General features: G+C 39.5%; 1 protein-coding gene across 2 annotated transcripts in view; it reads left to right on the forward strand.

Annotated features, from left to right (window-relative positions):
- LOC100733032 (zinc finger protein ZFP2-like) overlaps positions 1 to 6,163 on the forward strand; it is a 44,429-nt gene extending 38,266 nt beyond the window's left edge. For both annotated transcript variants that reach the window (XM_003468722.5, XM_063260005.1), the window contains one exon: positions 550 to 6,163. In XM_003468722.5, coding sequence (XP_003468770.4) covers positions 550 to 2,320 — 1,771 coding nt within the window. In that variant the 3' untranslated portion in view covers positions 2,321 to 6,163. The remainder of the gene's footprint in view (positions 1 to 549) is intronic.
- Positions 6,164 to 22,358: the final 16,195 nt, after the last annotated feature.

Raw genomic sequence — 22,358 nt, forward strand, 5'->3', positions numbered from 1 at the left:
ATAGAAAAATACTCAGCCATAGAGAACAATGAAATGATGCCACTTAACAAAAGGTGGATGGATTCTTTAATCCTAATCTTATACCAAATATGTGAGACAGAAATGCCTGTACATGTTAACTTTTGTATGAAAAGCCAAAAATATGAATTAAGGGGAAAAAGGAAGGACAGATGGCAGAAAAGAAAGCAATAGGTAGTTTAGAGCATGCTGACAATTCAGTGGAAGGCAGGAGCTGTTGAGTCCTGGAGGAAATAGTATCAAAAGTGGCCCACATGTGGTGTGTATGTGTGTGTGTGTGTGTGTGTGTGTGTGTGTGTGTGTGTGTGTATGAATGACTCAAAATGAAAGCATTATTTATTGCAGTCATCTGAATTATAATCTCACAAATATACATTATGCTTTCAGTATGTGTTTTTTGAGTTACTATTCAGAGTATACAGTAAATTCATTGTAAAGTATTATTAGGCAACAAATCTGATAGCATGATAAATCATTAATAAAAATATGTTTAAATGTGGGTGATTATATTCTCTTATTTTTCTTTTACAGAATGGAAGAAGTTAAATGCTTACAATATAAATTAGGGTATCTGCATGAAGAAGTGAGATTTTGGACCCCAGATATTAATATGAACATGAAACCATTTGGTACAAAACCATGTGTACCAGATGCTTGCAGAAAACCCATAATTGGTAAATTATTGCCAAAAGTTCCCATCACAGCTAATACTGGACTCAAACCACATGACTGTCAGGGATTTGAAGATGGAATGACTTGTACAAACATCCACTGCTTTCCCAAGCTTTCTGACAAAATTCCTAGAGAAAAGAAGCAAAGTTTTAAATGCTACTTTGATCCTCTTGAGGGACGCAGCACTGAAGAGAAGTCCTTTGTCTTTGACCAAGATGTGAAAGCTTTCAATACAGCCAACTATACTCAAATAGGGGAAAGAAATCCTAGTATAATGAATAACTATGTATGTATACCATATGAAAAAGATCTTAGTTCTCAGCATGATATTCAGCTACATGAAAAACCTAATACTGTAGAAAATCACTATATGAGTAAACAGTGTGAGGCAGTATTCAATAATAACATTTCATTTTGGAAAGGCAAAGAAATTCACAGTATAAAGAAGCAGTATGTATGTATGCAATGTATGAAATCCTTCAATACACACAGAGCTTGCAAAAGACATGAAAGAATTCACTCTGGAGAGAAATCCTATGTATGTAAACAATGTGGGAAGGCCTTTAGCACACACAAGTATTATCAAATACATGAAAGAATTCACACTGGAGAGAAACCATATGTATGTGACCAATGTGGAAAAGCATTTAAATCCCAAAGTGAACGTAAACTACATCAAAGAACTCACACTGGAGAAATACTGTATGTATGTGACCAATGTGGCAAAACACTTAAATCCCCAAGTGGATATAGAATACATAAGAAAGCTCACACTGGAAAGAAACCCTACGTATGCAAACAGTGTGGGAAAGCCTACATCACAGTAAGTCAGTGTAAAAGACATGAAAGAACTCACTCTGGGGAGAAACCCTATGCATGTAACCAATGTGGGAAAGCATTTAATTCACAAAGTGTGTGTAAAGTACATCAAAGAATTCACACTGGAGAGAAACCATATGTTTGTAACCAATGCGAGAAAGCCTACAGCACACACAGTCACTGGAAAACACACGAAAGAACTCACTCTGGGGAGAAACCATATGTGTGTAACCAATGTGGGAAAGCATTTATTTCCCAAAGTAAATGTAAACTACATCAACGAACTCACACTGGAGAAATACGGTATATATGTAACCAATGTGGAAAAGTATTTAAATCCCGAAGTGGATATAGTTTACATCAAAAAACTCACACTGGAGAGAAACCCTATGTGTGTAATCAGTGTGGGAAAGCCTACACCACAAACAGTCAGTGTAAAAGACATGAAAGCACTCATTCTGGGGAGAAACCCTTTGTATGTAACCAGTGTGGGAAAGCATTTAATTCACAAAGTGTATATAAAATTCATCAAAGAATTCACACTGGAGAGAAACCTTATGTATGTAACCAGTGCGGGAAAGCCTACAGCACACACAGTCACTGGAAAACACATGAAAGAACTCACTCTGGGGAGAAACCGTATGTGTGTAACCATTGTGGGAAAGCATTTATTTCCCAAAGCAAATGTAAAATACATCAAAGAACTCACACTGGAGAGAAACCATATATATGTAATCAATGTGGGAAGGCCTTCACGAGACACAGTCATTGTAAAACACATGAAAGGACCCACTATGAGGAGAAATCCTAAGTATGTAACCATTTATAGCACACACAATCACTCTAAAAGACATGAACTCACACTGAAGAGAAACCGTTATGCATGTAAATAGTGTTTCAAAATCTTCATCAGACAAATTTACTGTAACACACAACAAAGAAGCCATTTAGGGAGAATGCTTATGTATGTAACATGGGAAAACCTTCACCAGACACAGTCGGTGTAAAAGACATATAAGTACTCACAGTAGTAGAAACCATGACTATGTAACAATATAGGGAAGTTTTCAATAGAAATGCTAAAAATGTGAAAGACACAAATCTGAGGGGAAACTGTATGTAAGCAATGTGTGAATGATCTCAGCTGATCCAGTGACTTCCAAAGATGTGAAAGTTCTCTAAGGGTACAAAGCTTATGTATTTAAATTGTTCGAAAATGCATAAACTGCACATGTATTATAAAGTTTGTGGAAAAGAAAAAACAGTGGACCGAAGCCTTCAGTAATCTGGTAATCACCACAGACTTAAAAAATGTTAGGGAAAGTGTGTGTGCCTGTGTATAGTCACTTAAACATTTAAAGCCATTGTAAAGAAATCATTGTAAAGAGTTGAAGTAATCTTTGATTACATAGAGATATCATTACATAAACTGAAGGGGTAAGTAATGAGAATCTTAACATCGTGAACAATGTGGGAAAGATTTTGTTTCTCAATGTATTCAAATACGAAAGAATTCTCATATGAGCAAAGCCACACGCATGTAATTACTGTAGCAAACTAATTTTTCCGTTTCGCATTACACAAAAGCTTACACTAGAAAGAAACCTTATGTGGATAGTTTTACAAAGCGTTTTGTGATTTTTGGAACCTCAGAAAATATGCATTTACACAAAGGGAGAGTAAGTGGAGGATTTGAGTTGTCCCCATTTTAACATGACCTTTCATGTATACACTGCATTTCATACTGGAGAAATAAGTAGGTTTTGAGAGATAGCTCTTTTGTCTTGCTTTCTTTCATATTCCAAAAATCTTTGTCATAAATAGAATATTGCATATTGGATTAAATTCCTATGAATGTACTCAGGTATACCTCAGTTTGAAAATCCTTTGAATATTTCTCATATAATGCAAATTTGTATAAGTAAATCATGCACAAATGGGATATCCATTTTCTATGAAATATAGCACTAGGAGATAAATTATAAATACAGCAAACTCATCATTGAAGTAGATCTCGGGGTAGATATTTATAAGTTGCCTTTTGAGTATAAATGTATTGAATATATGTTATAAGAAATAGTGTGTGTGTGATTGACTATTCAAATCAGGTCATAATTTATTTTGTATGGTGACGTATCTGCAGGTGTGTTTGTGTTGTTTACATACTAGGAAGCTTAGAAGTTTGGTGGTTCTTTTTATTTTCTTTGATTTTTTTTTTAGTAATGTGGGGTAACATGACCCCAAAACTGAGTATTTTGTAAATTTTTCTCATACTACCTTCCATTTACCTGCTTTGTGCACCATCAATTTTTTAAAAATTTGACATTGAAATGGTTTATGATTGTAATGTTTATTTCATATTGTTTTCTACATATTAATCTCTTTTCAGCCAACTTGCAGATTAACGCATATGATTTCTATGTTTGAAGATATTGAGACTTGCTGCTTCCTGTGATATCCTCAGACCATCATTAGTATTCTATTCCTTCTTAGCAATCAAGATCTTTTCTCTCTGTCTTTGCAGTCTGCTGCTTTACTGTAGGTTCCCTTGTGGCCAAACTCACGAAGTTTAAAACATTCTGCTGGGATCTTTGTTTTTGCGAGTCAAGAACTAAAAGCCCCCAACAATAGCCATGCCACCACCTCAGCATTCGACTGCCTTGAAATTTCTTTTGCCAGATTCATTAGTTTGCTACCATCAATGTTAGTCTCAGGCAAAGTCTTCAGAAATGAGCAAAATGAAGACAAACTTTGCCGAGCCACAATATACACTGTCTCGAGTCCAGCAACTTACATAGTCCTTCAGAGTAGAAACCTCCCAAGCCCAGTCTTTACCAACAAATATTTGTATCAGCTCTGGTCTTCGGAGCACTTCCCAGAGTCTCCAGTGCAGAACTGCCTGATATTCTAGCTGTACTGTTTCAGGCAACATCCCAAAATTTTTCCCACAAGTCATTCCCAAAGGCTTTTGAATAGCCAGGTAATCACAGCAACAAACCTACTTCTCTAGTACCAAATTCTGTCACTTCTCTCTAATTGCTGAGACAAAATCGTTGATGCCCAAAGTTAATGAAAACGTTTACTTAGCTCACAATTTGTGGAGGTTTCAGTCCACAATCAGCTGGCTCTGAGGCATTGTGGTGTGGCAAAGGGGCAAGCATTCGTGGTGGCAAAAGTCAGCAAAAGCAACAAGAGCAAAAGAGGGAGCAGAAAACCTCTTTTCCCTTATATTGTGTGTGGGCTACCCACCCTAAGGCAGGTGAAACAGAGACCCCAAATCAGTATTAGACACTAGACCAAACACACACTACATTCAGCTGCTGTGAATACCCCATAGCAGCTGTGATCATAAGAAGGTTTGGTGAGACATCCAGATACAATTCATAAAAGCATGTAAAATCAACAATCTCACAGAAGCAGAGTATAAGTTCAAAGAAAAAGCACAATGTTTCTCATGTACAGTACAAAATGATGCTGCAGATCACATAGGACCATGATGGATATAGTGAGCCATAGATCATTAGAATTTTCTGAGAGGGTTATTCTTTGTGTTTTCTTCATAAATGTAATTATTTCACAGTGCAAACATAGCAGCATATCAAACTGTACAGTTATAATTTATAATTTTAATATTTTTGCATAAATACAAAATTATCAAGTTAAGACAAATATAACATAATTGTAGTTCCATGATGTGTCCCCAGAATCTTTGCTTTCTTCAGCTGTTACACAGTTAATTTAATGTGTCTGTATTTCTGAAAGGATTTAATAGTTTGATGAAATTTATACTCAAGTCATTAGAAAGGTAAAATGAGTTCTTTGAGGATATAAATTGGGAAACAGTTTGTGAGGAACAGTTGAGCTGGAGATTCATGACACATTCTGAGTTAGAGCAAGGCCAGCCCCAAGAACATGGAGCACCAAAGGCAAGCCTTGTAAACAAGTTGGGGCTAGAGCAGAGCCCATGCAGCAGGTGTCTGACCTTGGTGTTCCTCCCTTCTGAATATGGCACTAGTAGCCCTGAGAATGTTTCACTTTCAGTCTTCTCAGCAAATCACAGAACTTGCACTTTCACTCTATTGTTGCCTTCTCCCCTTTTTATCACATACAAATACAGAGGCAGACCAAGCTGGCTTTATCGGAGAGGTCATATCCCACCCAGTCCCAGGTTTTCTTTAAATATGTTTCTAGGTTTGCTTGTCTCCTGTCCACCTCTCAGTACCTTGCTGGCTGCACAGGTGATAGAAACAATTTTAGCAGAACTTAAGTTTAGGCTTTCATGACTGAAAACTATACATACATTCAGAAAAGTTTCACATTAGGAAATCACTTAAAATTAATTTATTTCACTTAAATTTATGTTTTCAGTGTGTCCAGTCAAATGTTTCAAAATCATCCCTATAGCCATGTATTCCATTATTTACTATTTGCATGTTTATATATCACAAACATGAACAATAATACTAGTAATTGTAGTCATAATGCAAATGGGGAAAGAGCACCTCCCTATAGACGGAGTGTGAAGAATGTGAAGGAAAGCTAATAAAAAGAATCACGATGTGTTATGTACATATACATTCTCTGTAAGATGACTGCAAATGTACTCTCAATGTGTATTAATAAATTAATAAAAACTCAAATATCTTTATTTAGAGATACTCTGTTCATCTTTCTGCTTCCTAATGATTTTTCAGCAGAAGTCTTTGATATGGGCAGAAAAATGACAGACTCCAAAAATTAATAAGCGCTTTATTAGCTGAGCTCAGTGGCAGCACTGTCCCAGAAAACCAGCCAGGGAAGTGTGTGCCCAACGTGGAGCTGCAGGGAGTTGTAAAGTAGTAAGCCACAAGAGGAGGGGTCAGGGTCTTGGGATCAGTTTGTCTCCATAAAAGGTAATTTGGCTTAGTTCTACAGGAACCAGGGAGGGGGGGGGTGTTTTACATGGTGGATATGTTACAAGGTTGCAACTTAACTGGCAATTACACAAGTTTAATGGGAAGAAAAGTTAGTACAGCACATTTTGGATTTTTGAGTTTATAATATTCACTGCTTTTGGTTATTGAGTCAAATCTTTGACTCTGTTGCACAGTCATTTGTAGATAACTGATCATATCCTTGTCTAAGTATAAACATTTTAACAGCTTGAAATCAGTCCTGGATGTGATTTAGAAGGCACTTTATAATACATGGCCCGACGATTAAAGCAAGTAAGAGAACAGTTGGTCCTATTAGAGCTGAGAGTAGGGTGGTCAGCCAGGGGGACAGTGAGAACAGGTTTTGAAACCAATTCTGATCATGTCGCTGTTACTCTCATTCATGGAGTCTTTTCCTAAGCTTGTTCATACTGTCTCATATGACTCTAGAGTGATTGGTATACAAGCAGCAGGCCTCTCCTAATGCTATTATAGACCACCTTCTTTCACAAACAACAAATCTAGGCCTCTATGATTTTGGAGGACCGTTTTAGCCAAAGAATCTAGTGACTCCTCTAATTTTGATATTGAATGTTCCAAAGCTGCTGAGAGTGTTCAACTCACGATAATTTTTGTCACCAGCTATTAAATTTACAGTCCATAAATCTGTAGCTCCAGATAGACCCAATCCCATAAGGATTGGGATTAAAACAGTTGCTGCTCAAGGTGACCAAAAAAGGTCTGATTCAAGATTAGGTGTTCTCGTCCACTTGTACCTGAATACCAATAAACCTAGGGGAACACATGGACCAAAATGCATAGCTCAGTTTGTCTAGTAAAGACATCTAACATGACACAAGGAGTCAACCCTGGAGTACAAGCAAACCATAATCCTTTGGGAGCCTCTAAATGTTGGCCTGATGAATATGAAACATTTGTTTCCACAATAGGGTTAAGGCAGAGATTGTGGTATGGTCTAAAATTGAGGTCACAGGCATCAGATTGGATGCAAGTTCCGTTTCCTTGAATATTTCCTAGAGTTAGGGCAGGTTTTTGTCCCCACCAACAAGGGGAGTTAGAGTCCAAGTTGGAGGAGTTCTGGATCTGCAAAGAGACAATTGAACCAATGGATGCTTGTGGAGCTACCCCTATATAAAAGGGTGGTTTTGGGTCTAAACATAGCCAGCAATCCTGGGTGAGATTGGGATTGCTACAGTTGAGGTATTGGAACATTATGTCTAAGGTACTATATAGGTCAGTGACAGGTTGAGGTGTCTCTGGTGCATGTGGTTTGGCTTGGTGGTCTTGGAAGAGTTGATGGATGGAAGTCGGCACAGGTTGAAGAGCCTGTAGGGACTTAATCAAACTGTGGTTAGCAGTCTCTACCAAATGAATACTATCAAGGTGGGGGACGAGGGGTGACAGTGTCCCCTAGGCTGCCTCAAAGGGGTTACTCCATTTATTTAGGGAGTACAACACATGTGCAGGAGGGAAAAAGGAAGGAGATTCATCCAGTTTTTCCCAGACTTTAAAATCAATTTGCTAAGCGTTTCTTTCAGAGTTCAGTTCATCCTTTCAACTTGACCTGAACCTTGGGGATGGTAGGCATGGCAAAATTTCCAGTCAACCTGTAATAACTGAGCAACTTTATTAGTGATGGAAGCTATGAAAGCCAGGCCATTGTTGGACCCCATAGATAAGGGAAGGCCAAATCTAGGAATTATTTCATATAAAAGTTTTGACAACAATTGAGGTCAATTCAGTGTTTGTCAGGTATCCCTCAATCCATTCGGTGAAGGTGTCCACCAAAACCAGCAAATATTTATGTCTGTGTAATCCTGGTTTTCCCATGTCTGTGAAATCAATTGCCCAGTGAGAACTCTTGGAAAGATTCCCCGATATCAAATTTTCTCTGAGATAGTAGTAACTTTGGTATTTACTTGTAGACATTGTGGGCATCATTAACTGATTTCCTTTGCCAGCTTAGTCAGCTTAGGAATGAAGTACCTGTTCCGAAGCAACTCAGCCAATTTTGAGCCCCCTAGGTGTGAGGCCTGGTGGATTTGAAGAATCAAGTCTCTTCCTAAGGCAGTGGGTATTAGAATTCGTCTGTCTGGCAATTGAAACCAGTTATTTAGGGGGCACTTGTTTTGCTCTCAGTTGTCTAGCTAGCTCTTGATCTGTCTTGGAATAAACCAATTGGGGCAAACACGAGAGTGGCAGAACTGGCAGGAAATAGGCCGTACAGATGGCTTTAGAGCTGCCCCTCAAGCACTCTTGTCAGTGAGTGCATTTCCTATCGAGATTGGATCTTTTCCTGTTTGGTGGCCCCTGCAATGCACCACTGCTATAGATTTGGGGAGCCAGATAGCCAACTTTAGGGCCTCCTTGGGGGCAATGAGTTCAGTCCTTTGAGCAGAGGTGCCTTGATCCAGGGGTTGGGCCCAAATTACTTGTGTTTGAGTGGTTATTGCCACTCCTGCCACCCATTTACCTTCAAAGAGGAAGCTTCTACCATTGGTGAAATATTCAACATCTGGATTCTCTAATGGAAGATCTTGGTCTTGATGAAGGCTGGCAGTGGTAGAGAGCAAGCCCAAGTAATCATAGATAGGTACCTGTGGGTACCATCTGGCAGCAGAGTTGCTGGGCTTTAGACGGTAGTCTCCTTGAATTTAATAAGGTCAGAGTTAAGCAAGAGGGCCTGGTATTGTACAATCCTCGCATTTGAGAGCCATCTATTGGTGAGGCCCTGAGGAGAGTTTCAGTTGCATGAGGCACCACAATCTGGAGTTTCTGTCCAAAGGTTAATTTATTGGCCACTCACCATTAAGGCAGTGGCCACAATGGCTTGAAAGCAGTTTGGCCAGCCTGAAGAAACTGAGTCCAGCCTTTTTGCAAGATAAGCAACTGGGTGGTGCCATGATCCCAACATCTGACTTAAAGTCTGATTTCCCAAGTGAGTGATCTTACATGGGTAATGCTGGATGTTACCCATGGCCTTTGAATGGCTAGAGTATTCTTGGATATCTCCCAAAGACGGTGCTGCAATACTGAGTAACTGGCTCCAGTATGGACCAAGAAATTTATGGGTTGCCCCCTCTACCCCCACAGTTAAGGTTACCTGGGGCTCGGGGGGAGCAGAGGAACCCTGAAATTGTCAATCGTTTTTCCAATAGGACTCAAGGGGTGGTTTCCCCTCTCTCCAATTTGGCCTTTAATTTCAGGCAATCCTTTTTCCAATGGCCCAATTCTTTGCAGTATGCACATTGATTCTTGTCTGGTGGGGTCTTTGTTAGTTGATCTTTTCCCTTTTTGCCTTGAGTCCTTCTGCTAATACAGTCAAGATCTTGGTTAATTTCTTCTCTTGTAGGTCTTCTCTGTTGTAAAAAACCTTTTGGGCTATCTCTATCAACTGACCTGTCATCATTCCTTTGAAATCCTCTAATTTTTGCCTAACATCAAGGCTGACTGAGAGATGAATGCTATATTAATAGCTTGTCTATTTTCTGGTGCCTCTGGGGCTATAGGTGTATATATATGATAGGCCTCTAGGAGGCGCTCAAGGAAAGCCGACGAAGACTCAGAGGCGAATTGTCTTAATTCAATTACTTTTGATAGACTTTTGGGTGGCAGTTTGGAGTGCCATAAGAAGAGCCTGGTGATACTGATCAAAGCCTCCTTACCTACATCTGTGTTGGGGTTCCACTTGGGATGGGTGAGAAGGAAAACAGCACTGAGCCTCATTAGATATGAAGTGGGCTCCCGTTAGTGTCGAGGACGGATCAGCACGCCAAAGTGTGGATTCACTCGTGTTCCTCGGATGTGAAGAGATTCTGCAAAAGCTGCTGGCAGTCATCCCAGATTGGCTGACGAGTGCAACAAATGGCCTCAAGGAGAGATAGTAGAGCCTGAGGGTCCGTAGAGAAAGGCAGATTCTGTAATTTCCAATTGTACTGGTAGAGAAGGGGACATAGGTGAAGAAAGATCCCAGAAGAGTCTGATGGAGGGACTTCTCGAAGGGGTAGAATGGAGGGTAGGTCACTGGAGTCAGGGCTGGGTGTGGAAGAGGGTGATGGGGGACAGTAGCTTCGAGTACGGGGTGGACTGGGCGGGCTAGGGACTGGCAGGGAGGTTTCTGATGAGCCTGGGCAATCAGGGCGGTAAGGAGAGGAATCATCAGGAGGAGGCAGAGACACCTTAGTTTTTATCATTGCCGTGAGAGGAGGTTGCGCTCCCCGCCCCGTCCTTCCCGTAGGAGTTTTCTTATCCATGAGGGTGGATCCTGGATCAAGTCAATCCAAATTTCGATATAGACTACTTGATCAGGATGCGTGGCCAGCTTATGAGGGGGCCCAAAAATGACTTGATGGGACTGTTGAGAGACTTGTAAGTTAAAAGTTCCCTGTGAGGGCCATGAGACACCAAAGGAAGGCCATTGGAGTTCGCAGAATGTTCTTAGCTTCTTAGGGTAGACAGCATCTCCATATCTGGCAGCTTGATTCCCTGAAATCCTTAAAATGATTAAGAAGGAGTTGCAAGGGTAACAAAGGGGAGGAAGCTCTCTGGCCCATAATAGTAGACACAGGAGACAAGGGTACAGATGAGTGAATGCAGAATGGCCGAAGCCTGCACAGAGACAAAGAATCACCCAAAAAGGGCTATGGAGACTGGAGCAGGTCCTTGATTTTGCAATCAGGAGCTGGTTAAAATTACCAGGTGGCCACTGTCCTGTTTGTTGATTGCAGACCTGCCCCAGGGGTTTTAAAATAACCAATTTTTGTTTTCAATTGAGTAACCCAGATAGCCCCACAAAAAAATCACCTAATTTAGTTAACTTGAGTTAATCGGGTGATATAAAAAACCTCTAGGAGGTGGTTTACATATTAGGTCTGGCTTAAATTGCAGGAATTCTCAGTAATGAATGAATCAGGGACAAAACAAGAAGAGGAAGGTATAGGAGAGCTAAGACAAGATTTTGGCGACATCTTCCCCAAATGGGAGCAAGCCTGAAAACCTGCCTCTCCAAGTATGGTGCACCCAGCGGAGGTCAATTCCTCCCTCAAACAGTGATAACCCGCCCTAATTTTGGCAACGTCTACCCCAAATAGAAGCAAGCCTGAAAACTTGTCCTGGTCATAGGAGAAAGATCACGGCACGAAATGAATGTAAATAAGTACCTGCCAGTAGAAAGAAACTGCATTAGAAAAGATCCCGATGTCATCCGAAAAGTAGGAGCCTAGGGGTGGGGGGTAAATCCCATAAAAGGTGGAACCCCAGATGGAGGAGTCCCCAAATGATATGGGCAGAAATATGACAGACTCCAAAAATTAAAAAGAAGTGCTTTATTAAAACCTCTACAAACTGTGACTCAAAATAAACCTTTCCCTTTTCGTTTTGGGTACTGGGTATTGTGTCTCATCAACCATGATGCAAAAGGGCAAGTATACTGTTGGAGCTGTTGGAATAGGTTGACATCATCCATGGTGTTCTGGTTTTGTGATTATGCACAATGTAAGAACTAGGGGATGTGGAATGTTCCATTAGGATTTCAGAGAGGGTGAGGCTGTGCAGTGTGCCCACAAGAAAGTTGTGTATAAAGGTGCGAAAGTGACCATGAAAGTGCAGTAGAGACTCAAAAATTTGAATATAGACACTCTGAAGGAAACTGAAAGAAGTGAACAAACCTGGCTCAAGAGGCAGATTCGTCAGGGCTACACCAGTGTCCAAGAAGAAGCTACAGGCATTAATGTTGCCCTCTTATTTTCTTCCCATTTGTTTTTCTCACTCCATTATTCACTTTTTGAATGGTAATATTGACACTGTGTTACTGAATATCAACAATATTTAACTATCCTTTGTATTTTTCCAGAGTTCACAGTTGTGTTTCCTGATTTTGTAAGACATGAGGGCGTGGCTGAGATTACACTGCAGCTTATTCTGAGCCCTTGCTCTCCTGTACTATACCTATGCTCCAGGCCCCTCTCTGAAATGAAAGGCTCCAGGAACTGGAGCTTTTGCTAAAATTGCATATCTCACAGTGTTACTCATAGTACCATGTGACATGGAGGGGACTTCTGTGGTGAAGTCACACTTGCCTTCCAAGTGACCTGCAATGTGAACAGAGATGGCTGCTTCACATCACCTTGGTCATGATTAGGAGTGACTCCACAGTAAAGAACATGACCTATTCCATCAGTACCACACTGCTCTTCCAGGATATGGTTACTGATTTTCATACCAGGGTTATTTTCTGCCCTCTAGGGACTCCTCATGTGAATTAGAGGCTTGAGAAATAGAAGGGAGACTGTCAAAGTGGCAAAGTATGGAGGTGAGGTTGAAAGGGCCTGGTCCTGAATTCATGGACACAGTTTAGCTAAGGCCTTCTCCCTCTTATAAGGAGAGTCTGTGTACTCTCAAATATGTGCACAGGAGCCTCTTCTTGGAGGGAAAATCTGACCCTCTTTTGCTTAATAAAATTGTGGAACTGAAACACATTTTAAACATTAAGAATAATCATGAGTTTCCACACATAGTTGTGTGATCTGCTGAAAGCTCGTCTTCCTGCTTATAGAATTTATGGAGGATCTACATAGACTCTTCAGTTCATTCAAGAAGCAATATCTGTGTTCAGTATACTATTTAGAAAGTGAAGGTTAAGCACTGGGCACATGTGAAGATCCATGTACTCACAGAAGTTATAGTCTAGAGACATAGAGGTAAAGTGTGCAATGATTAAGGGAAGTGGTTAGATAAATTCTGTCATTTGTGACCATGATGAATACTACAGAAGTAATTAAACAAGAAGAGAAAAAGGGATTGAAACATGACATTTCCTTGAGATGTTTGAACTGTGAACAGAATGGTCAAGGGAAAGTTTGCTATAAAATTTACATTGAACAAACAAAGGAAAGAGGCATTAAATATTTGAGGATTGAGTGATGTGGGTCACCAGAGGCCTGAGTACAAAGAGCCTGAGGCAGGAAGATATCAGACAATTACATGAATGTAGAGGAAGGGCTGGTGGAATACAAGACAGAATGAGGAGAGCCAGGGAGGCCGCGTCAGAGTAGCAGCGTGTGCCAGAAACAAACAGATTTTTAGTCTGAATGAGATCAAAGATTTCTGAACTGGTTACAGTAAAATATTCACATGATGTCAGGCTCTCCCAAGGAAAGTGGACTATGCATGGCTATGACAGGATAAGGAACAAAGCAATAGAACATTTCTAACAAAGAGGGATGGTGGCTCACATCAAAGAGGAATGGTGGCTAACAAAGAGTTTAGTGGCTGTGGTGATTTAGTGTGGCGAGGAAGAATCACACACAGTGATGCTGATCTTCTAAAATGGTAAATAGCATATGTAAATCCCTAGTCTGGGAGCGTCTTGTCACAATATTCAACTGAAATGATGAGGGAACTTCAATATACAGGAAAAAGCAGAAAATTTACATTTGATTAGTTGTTTTCCAGACATTTCATTATAAGGAAGTAGCTTTCATGGCATCCTGTCTTTTCAATAAATAGTAATACTTGCATATTTAAATTCAGGTGTAATATCTTAGAATTTCCTGTTTCGTATTCAGTAGTAATCAAAGAAGGAAAGCAAGTACTCTCCTGTTTTAAATTAGGGTACTTGATCTGAGTTTCTTGATATCACCCAATCCATTTACTGTTGGTATACAGTGCAGGGACAGCCTGTAGTGAGGAGCAGAGTTAGAAGTCCAGTGACTTGAAGCCATGATGTATCTGGAGCCTTATGTGCAAAGACCATGACCATCCTCTCAGGGCCTCCTGGGCTGCAGACCTATTTGATGTGTTGTTTCCATCTGCTCAGAATGAATCTAGGAGTGTTGACAGCCACCAGTGTGGAGCAGAGGAAAGTAGGTGGTACATGTGAATACTGTGTTGAGATATTTGTCCTTTCAGTAGGACTCGGCTTTCTCTAGAAACTTGTTTTGTATGCAAAGTGTTGCTGCAGTTATATGGGAGACAACTTGAGTGACTCCCCTTGAATGCAGAACAACTGCTGCAACTGTGATTATATGGAGACTGATTTCCTTATACTAATATGTACAGAGCTGACCATGGTATTTCCTTCTCTCTTCAATTGGCTATAAGCATTGCAAATAAGGCCAGCTGAGGTACCGGTATGTAATCTTTAAAGCTATCAGACAGTCTCCTGTTTCCTGGCAGTGTTCTCCACAGAAGATATGGGCATGGAATGGGAGAGACAGTCAGCTCCAGGAATGTCAACTGGGTACGAGCCTCAAGGTAAAGAGACTGTGATTCCCCAGGGCACAAAAGTTTACATATCAGAAACCAAAGCAGCAGCTTCCTAAAACAATTCAGTTGCTACCTTAATTGAATTATGCAAATTGATCCTTCTGCATATCTTTATCTCTGCATCTTGCAAAGATGCTTTTCTCCCTAGCCAGCTCAAGTTACTCATACAGTTCCTGCCATCCTCACTGTCACTCATCTTTGAGCCACCCCCTTCTTCACAGAATAATAAATTCTGGGAGAGGTCTAGGATGACCTTTGTCAACACATCATCATGAGGATTGGACTTAGGACCTCTTGGCTGCCCTTAACTTTGAATATGTCTTGGTGTCTTTACTCTCACCATAGGTTGAATTGGAGGTAGTAGATTGGAATTAACTTGCTGGGATTCCAATAACATCTCAATGAGATTATAAATATAACTTTTTGGATTATGAGGAAGACTGGAAAAGGGATTACAATATTTGGGTGACTGTACACAATATTTGGGATTACAATACTGTCAGACTGAAATATGTTCATATACAGAAGATCAATGAAGAGTAGTCATAGAGAAAATACACTTGTATAGTTTTCTAAAGAAAAATCTTTAGAGAGGCTACACACATTTGGCATATTGTTAAGATGCTTATTAATTTTATTAGTTCCTTAGTGTAGGCACAAAATACCTGACATGCAGAATTTAAGAATAAAAGATATATGTTAGATCAATGTTTCAGAGCTTAAAATCAGTTATCATTTCAGTGTAAAGGAGACATTTTTGAGCGGAAAAAAATGAGCAAAGAAAGGTAAAGAGAATATGAGAACTGGAAAGTACAGAGAAAAAAAAATGCCAGAGAAGATGTAGGAGGGGAAAGAACGGTCCCAAATGTCACATTTTCATGACTCCACATAACATACACCAAAGTGCATCTCTTGTGCAAAACAAGATATTAATCAAAAGGATCACATGATTCCAGGTAACTTTTTACATCAAGTAATAGTAATGTGTTGAAAGCCATGAACATGTGAAATGAAAATATGAGAATTCAACTTGTGCAGAGAGAACTACAGGAAAAAAAAGCTTACAGAAAGTCTCAAGTCTTTAACTTTGCCTGCCTTGACACAATAAAATGCATTTATTCAATTATTGTATTTCCTTTCTGGAATATATTTATGTACTTTCATAAAAATGGGTGAATTCAGACATATAGTATGAGAAAGTTTTTTCCTAAAGCAAACTATTTTATTGCAAAATTTATCTCTTGCAAGATTAAGCCCATGCCCCCCCTTCCTTGTTTTTTGGCCTTTCCCTGAACTTATGATGTTCTCTCATAGGGATTTCTCCATGGTATTTTATCTCTGGAACAGTTTCAGCACACTTGTGACCCCATTTTGAGGGGTTACCCACAGGAAAGTCTGCTGAGGCTACTAAGAAGACCAGAGGAGCTGGATTAGGTGGTGCATGCCATTAATCCCAGGCTTGAACTGTATGATGCAGAAGGATCGCAGAGAGTTCAAGGCCAGCTTGGACTATGTACTGAGATATAAAACAAACTAAATTAAACATCCAGACCTTGTTGTAAAAAAGGCAGAGGCAACTCTCCAAAGCCAGGAATAAATACTGCTTACAGGAAGGCTAGGGCAGATTCATATCATGAGAGAGAAACTGGTCTTGTTGGCTCTGAGTTGCAAGCTACCATTTGAGCTCCATTTACACATGTAGGTATTCACATTTCTTGTCAGTCTCAGTTTAGAGGGCATTCTAAGGAGCAAGAGCAAATCAGTGTTGAGGAGTGGGCATTGTGGACTATTCAATCAGGTGGGACGAGGGAGGAAGTCTCTGTTTCCTAGCGCCAAAGTCCAGAGACTGAGCTCATAACTAAGAGTCCACTGAGCTGGTTAGACTTTGTTCCTTCTGGGTTTCTACAAGATCCATGGGGAGAACCGCAAGCCACACAATGGTGAGGCTATGGTATGGGAGCCCTGAGATGGATTGGTAGATGGAAGAGGTAGGAACAGCAACGGTGAGCTGGAGGTGCTCTGCCCACTACAGTGTGGGCTCCCCAGGTCTGTAGTGCTGTGTATAGTGAGACACTGCTGCCCTGGCTGAAGCAGGTACATTTTGGGTACTCAACACACTGTTTTCCAAATGTCATGTTTCCAGACCACACAGCAGTCTCAGGAACCTCAGCCCACAACTGCTTCATCAACTGTACAAGAAGAATGAAAGTAGTGAACAGAACCTGTTAGGAGAAGAGATGAGCTGGGGGAGCTTTGGTGCACTGCTTCCCTGATCTCATTCCTTGATTTTTGTATTGTATAGAATATTGAATTCTGGACTTTTCTTCTGAATTAGATTCCCCAGTTTTGAATAATTTCTTTTTAAATGTTGAGACCAGATCTTATTATGTTACCCAGGCTGCCATGAATCTTTTTGCTTGTTTTCGTTTTTTGACTGTTGAGATAGGATCTTGCTATGTACCACAGGCTGCCTTGAACTTACTATGTAACACAGGCTGGACTCAAAATCTGAGTGATCCCTTTGCCTAGGACATGCAAGTGCTGTTAGTTACAAACATGCACCAACATGTGTGGCCTACAGTGACTTTTGATGTCATTGTCTCCCAGAGTGCTGAGATGATGGACATGTACCACCATGCCTTGATAGGATGGAGGTATTTTTTCAATACTGTTGCTTTATTCTATTTTGATTTGTTTGTCTTTAATCACCACTGTTAACCACCATTACAGTGTTTGGTTAAATGAAATTTCAGGGAGGCAACGTGGTGCCCAACTTGCACATCAGTCACTTGGTCCCCAGAGGCCTGAGAATTGCAATATAAATGACAGCCTGGACAGCAAAGCAAGTCCCTGTAGAACATAAAGTAAAAATAATGGGGCTTGATACACACTCTAAAGTAATGTAACTTTCAGAAGGCCCTGCATTCAATATCCAGTACTGACCTGTTAAGAAAAAATAGGCATTCAATTAAACATTTTTGCATTTCATGGTGTTTGCATACTGCTTCTGTGTGATACAGTATTTCCTCAAGAGGCTTGACAGCAGCTAATGAATCACTGCCAGTCAGCAACCACCAACCTTATGAAACAGCCAGTGATTTCCAGTGAACCATGTTCAATGAAGTCCACAGATATTTAATGTATATTATGAAACTGAGTATGTACTACATAAATTTTCTCAAATACAGGTCAATATCCCTGTGTTGAACTGTTTTAAAGTAGTCAAGGCTTAATCATAATGTTTGTTGGATTAGGTATATAGAAAACATTTTCATTAGCTTTTAGTTTGCTCTGACTTCTGGGTGATCAAGATATTTTCCCCAGTAACTCAAAGAGCATTCAGTTGACTCTGTAGTATGTTTCTCTGTAGAATGTGAAACTGATCAGATAATTCCCTGTGTTGAGAGCAGTACTAATCAGGGTTTCATAATAAACTGAATTGGGGTACATGAGTAGTTTTCGTATAAAAGAGCACAAATTTGAGTTTGTTTTCTCTTTTCAGTTTGCTTTGTTTAGATTTTGCTGTTTCTTTTGTATTATGCATAGGTGCATCACTCTGGTCAACTTAGTGAGTTAGTTCAGCAGGGCAAGAGGACAGGATAGAAACTGTCGGTGAACATATCCAGGGTTTAGCAGTTTGATATGAAATACCAACCATTTACAATGCTGAAAAGAAAACACTTCCATCCCTAGTTTAATTGATGCTGTTTCTGGGAGACTTTCTAACTGCCTGATGCCTCAGTAAAAATATTTAGCTTTCTCCCCTGCCTTTTCCTGTTGTCTCTTTCTTGTGCTTTAGGGACGTATGTATCCAGCAATGTCTCTTCTGGGAGTTGGCTCTTACTTTTCTTTGCAGTAACTTTCTATTTTCTGCTAAAGAGATGATCGTGAGCTTCTGTTGAATGTTCTATATGAAGTTAGATCTGACACCTTGAAATGCACCCTCCACCAAGCCCCTAAATTTCCCACAAAGTGTACAACTCTTTATATTGGTACCCTGGAGAAGCCCATGGGAATCATCAATGGAAAAGGAAGAGCAGAGCTGAGATAATGCTTAGAGCTTCAGTTTAAGCCCCACTTTAGCCTGGCTTCTGTACCCGACCCCTCCCTTCCACTCCCCGTGAATGTCATCATAGCACACGATGAATTTGAGCCTTTTGTAAGTTCTCACTGGCATGGCAACGGAAAGGCAAATGAGGGAACACAAGAAGAAAGAGTATATAAGTACAGACTTGGAGTTGTTGAGTAGAGTTACTCAGCTTGGGTTTTTTTTTTTTTTTTTTTAAATAAAGATGGTGACTCTTGGGGTCATTTTGTCCTGTAAGGTGCAGTATCATTAAGGAACTTATGAGTCCACTGCACCAGCCAAGTCTGAGCTTTTCAGCCACTAGTGATTCTATACTTCAGAAAATATGTGGATAGATCATGACACCTATTTGAATCTGCTATGGCAATGGAAAAGCAGGCTTTTCAGTTTTGTCAAGGATATAAATGCTCAGCAGGCCTTCTGTTTCTTCTTGCCTAGAAACAGATTTAAGAAAATGCCAAAGACACTCAGGAGCATATTTGCTAGTGCATAGAAAACATGTCCATTTAAAATCTAACCAGTAAGTCCTAATTTTCATAACCACCAACCTTAGACCTTTTCTAAATGTTGAATTTCATGGATAAGAATTAATGTACATTTTCATTTTTCTTGCTTTTTGTATTTCCTTAAGTATTTGCCTTTCTTATAAATTATGTCCTTATATTATGTGGTCATATTTCCCTTGAGGACACTTTTTAAAATAAAATATTTTCTCTGCCAGCAATTTGATTGCGACTTTGGAGAATGAAATAGTTGATATGATTTTTCATCTGCAAGTTAATATCACCATAGATTTTCTTTGCTGAACAGTAATCCCGTTACTCTTTTTGCATCTTTTTGAAGTCATCTGACCATTTATGTCTTTATAATGTATATTTGACATTTTCTTCACTTTTAGATCAGAAAGTTAATTTTGTACATTCTTCTGCAGTTTAAGATTTCCTGTTTCATTGTTTTTTTCTTATATCTGCATGGAGTTCACTTGTTAATGTCCAAAATGCCAACACCAGGTTTACATAGGCAAAAGACAAAAATTTTAAAAGGCAAAAATTACTAGTGTAAGTAGATGATCCATCACATCTTCTGCTTGACTTGTGTTGACAACCATATCAAATTTCTGCTTAGAATAATTCAAAACTGTTTCTGGGTATTTTTGATAAATTTTGTTTTTTCTATATGTTGTTTCATGTTCAGAATTAAATGACTGTAACTATACTGCATCACATAAAATAGAAAGGGAGACCATTTACATTTTTATCTGATGATTTAAAAATATACTGCCTTCTTTTTTTTCAGAAGGAATTGTAGATTTTTGTCACATTTGTAGTTGATTGTTTAGCACTACAAATGTAATTGTATTAATGTAGTTAATTGTAATTGTATTAATATGAAGAATTTGTAGATTATAACATCATCACTCTAAGTTTGTGCATTATCCTCTACATATTCAGATAGTCCTCTGAAAATATTTCTTTTGGATATTTGAAACTGGGTGTCATTCTGCAACACAGGTGATGTGAGATTCATCATGTAACCCAGACTGACAAAGCGCTAGTGGTAATCTTTCTGCTCCAGACTACCAAGGGTTGGGATTACAGGATTATACCTTATGCTTGACTATAGAACTTTAATTATATACAGTATTTTCTCTATGAATAAATTGTAGCTTTTACAAAAAAATTTATGGTAAACTTATAAATGTACATATATACATATATATAAATGCATACAAGTATATGATTATTGCTAGGTTTTAATAAAATTCCATTATTACTCATGTGTGAGAAAGACTTTTTTCTGTGAGAAACTGGCACAAATTGAGAAAAGGAGTACAATGCTGAAAGACAAAGTAGGTAGAAATCTTCAAGATATAGGGGCAGGCAGAGAGTTCATGAACAAAAATCAAACTGCATGGGAAACAATTCCCAGAGTGAACAACTGGGATCTCATATCATTAAAAAGCTTTTGCATGTCAAAAGAAATCTCCAACAGAGTGAAAAGAAAACTCACAAATTGGGAAAAAATCTCAGTCAACTGTCCCTAAGACAAAGGACTTCTGTCTAGAACATATAAAGAGTTAAATAAATCAGGCCCCAAAATTCAAAGACCCAATTCAAAAATGGGCAACTGAGAAAAATACATACTTCCAAGGTGAAGAAATAAAAATGGCTAATAAATACGTGAAAAAATGTTCAGCATCATTGGTCATTAGAGGAATGCAAATTAAAACAATGCTGAGATTCCATCTCACTCTACAAAGAATGGCTAAGATCAAGAAATCAACCAATGATATATGCTGTGGGGGAAGAGGAACTCCTCTGCACTGTTGGTGGGAGTATAAACTGGTGTAACCACTGTGGAAATCAGTATAGAAGTTCCTCAAAAAGCTAGGATTAGAGGTCCCATTTGGCCCAGCTATCCAGCTTCTGTGCATCTTCCCAGAAGAACTAAAAACTTCATACCACAGTGGTATGGAACAGGGGACAGAGCAGGTGACCCACAGCCCTATCTGAGACCAACACAAACAGGCTGAAGAAAGGGAAGACCAGGGAGGTCATCAGGCTGAAGGTACAAAAGCAGAGACCTCTATAAACTTCCAGGAGTCACAGGTTGGGCAGGGACCAAGCATGCAGGGGACAATGATTCAAGTCAGCCAAGTAGACTGAGTTGCAAGCTACCAAGTAGCCACCTTTTGAGCAAAGACATCAGCCAGGGGAGGGTGGCACTTGTTATCCAGAACATCACAGTAAGTATTACAATTGTTTAAAGGAGGACAGGTTCAATGTCGAGATCATCATGAGTCTCAGCATGACAGGTATGTCACTTCATTTTGCTCTGCTGTGTCTTTTGGGAAAGTTTATCTGCTATCCTAGAACATTGTAAATAAACCGAGTTTTGCAATTCCTCTACACAAGGAAGGTGGTTTCCTCCTGTCCAGGCGATCCATGAGGTGGTTTGTTCTACTAAGCTAAGCCGTCACTTTTTGAGAGGCACACAGAACTTAGCTATGGCCTTCAGCACAGGGAACAAGCAATTCCTGGATAGTTCCTGGTCTGCTTTATTACTGAAACTAGCCACTTTTGAGAGGGAGAGAAGCCACATGCGTAAGTGTACTAAGACAACTAGAAAATGGGGCAAAGCAGACAGGACAGCAGAAAAAAGGGGGAAAATGCAAGTTAATTGTATTATTAGTATTTCTTAGTTCATTGAAATGGAAGATTTGTGGTGATCTGGAGTGGAGCAATTTTTATCCTTTTATCGTGTACTCTGAATAACTGTTTGAAAGACAAAAGTATGCAATGTATTGATCATTGTTATTGTCATATTGCTTTTGTAGGAAATTTTGTTTTTCCTTTTTCCCATAAAATAAAAAAGTAAAAAAATAAAGCACACGAATAAGCTATAGTGGGGAGTAGAGTCTTAAGTAAAGAGACTTGAAGCTGAGATGCTCTTGAGTCTAAAGATGAGAGGTCAGAACCTTCTTCTCAGGGCTTCCTGGGCTGCAGATCTATTCGTGTTATTTGTGTTGTTTGTGTTCTTTCCATCTACTCAGAATGGATCTA

This window comes from Cavia porcellus, unplaced genomic scaffold (assembly GCF_034190915.1).
Source record: "Cavia porcellus strain 051 isolate PalLab524CR breed Dunkin Hartley unplaced genomic scaffold, mCavPor4.1 scaffold_13, whole genome shotgun sequence".
Classification (NCBI taxonomy): domain Eukaryota; kingdom Metazoa; phylum Chordata; class Mammalia; order Rodentia; family Caviidae; genus Cavia; species Cavia porcellus.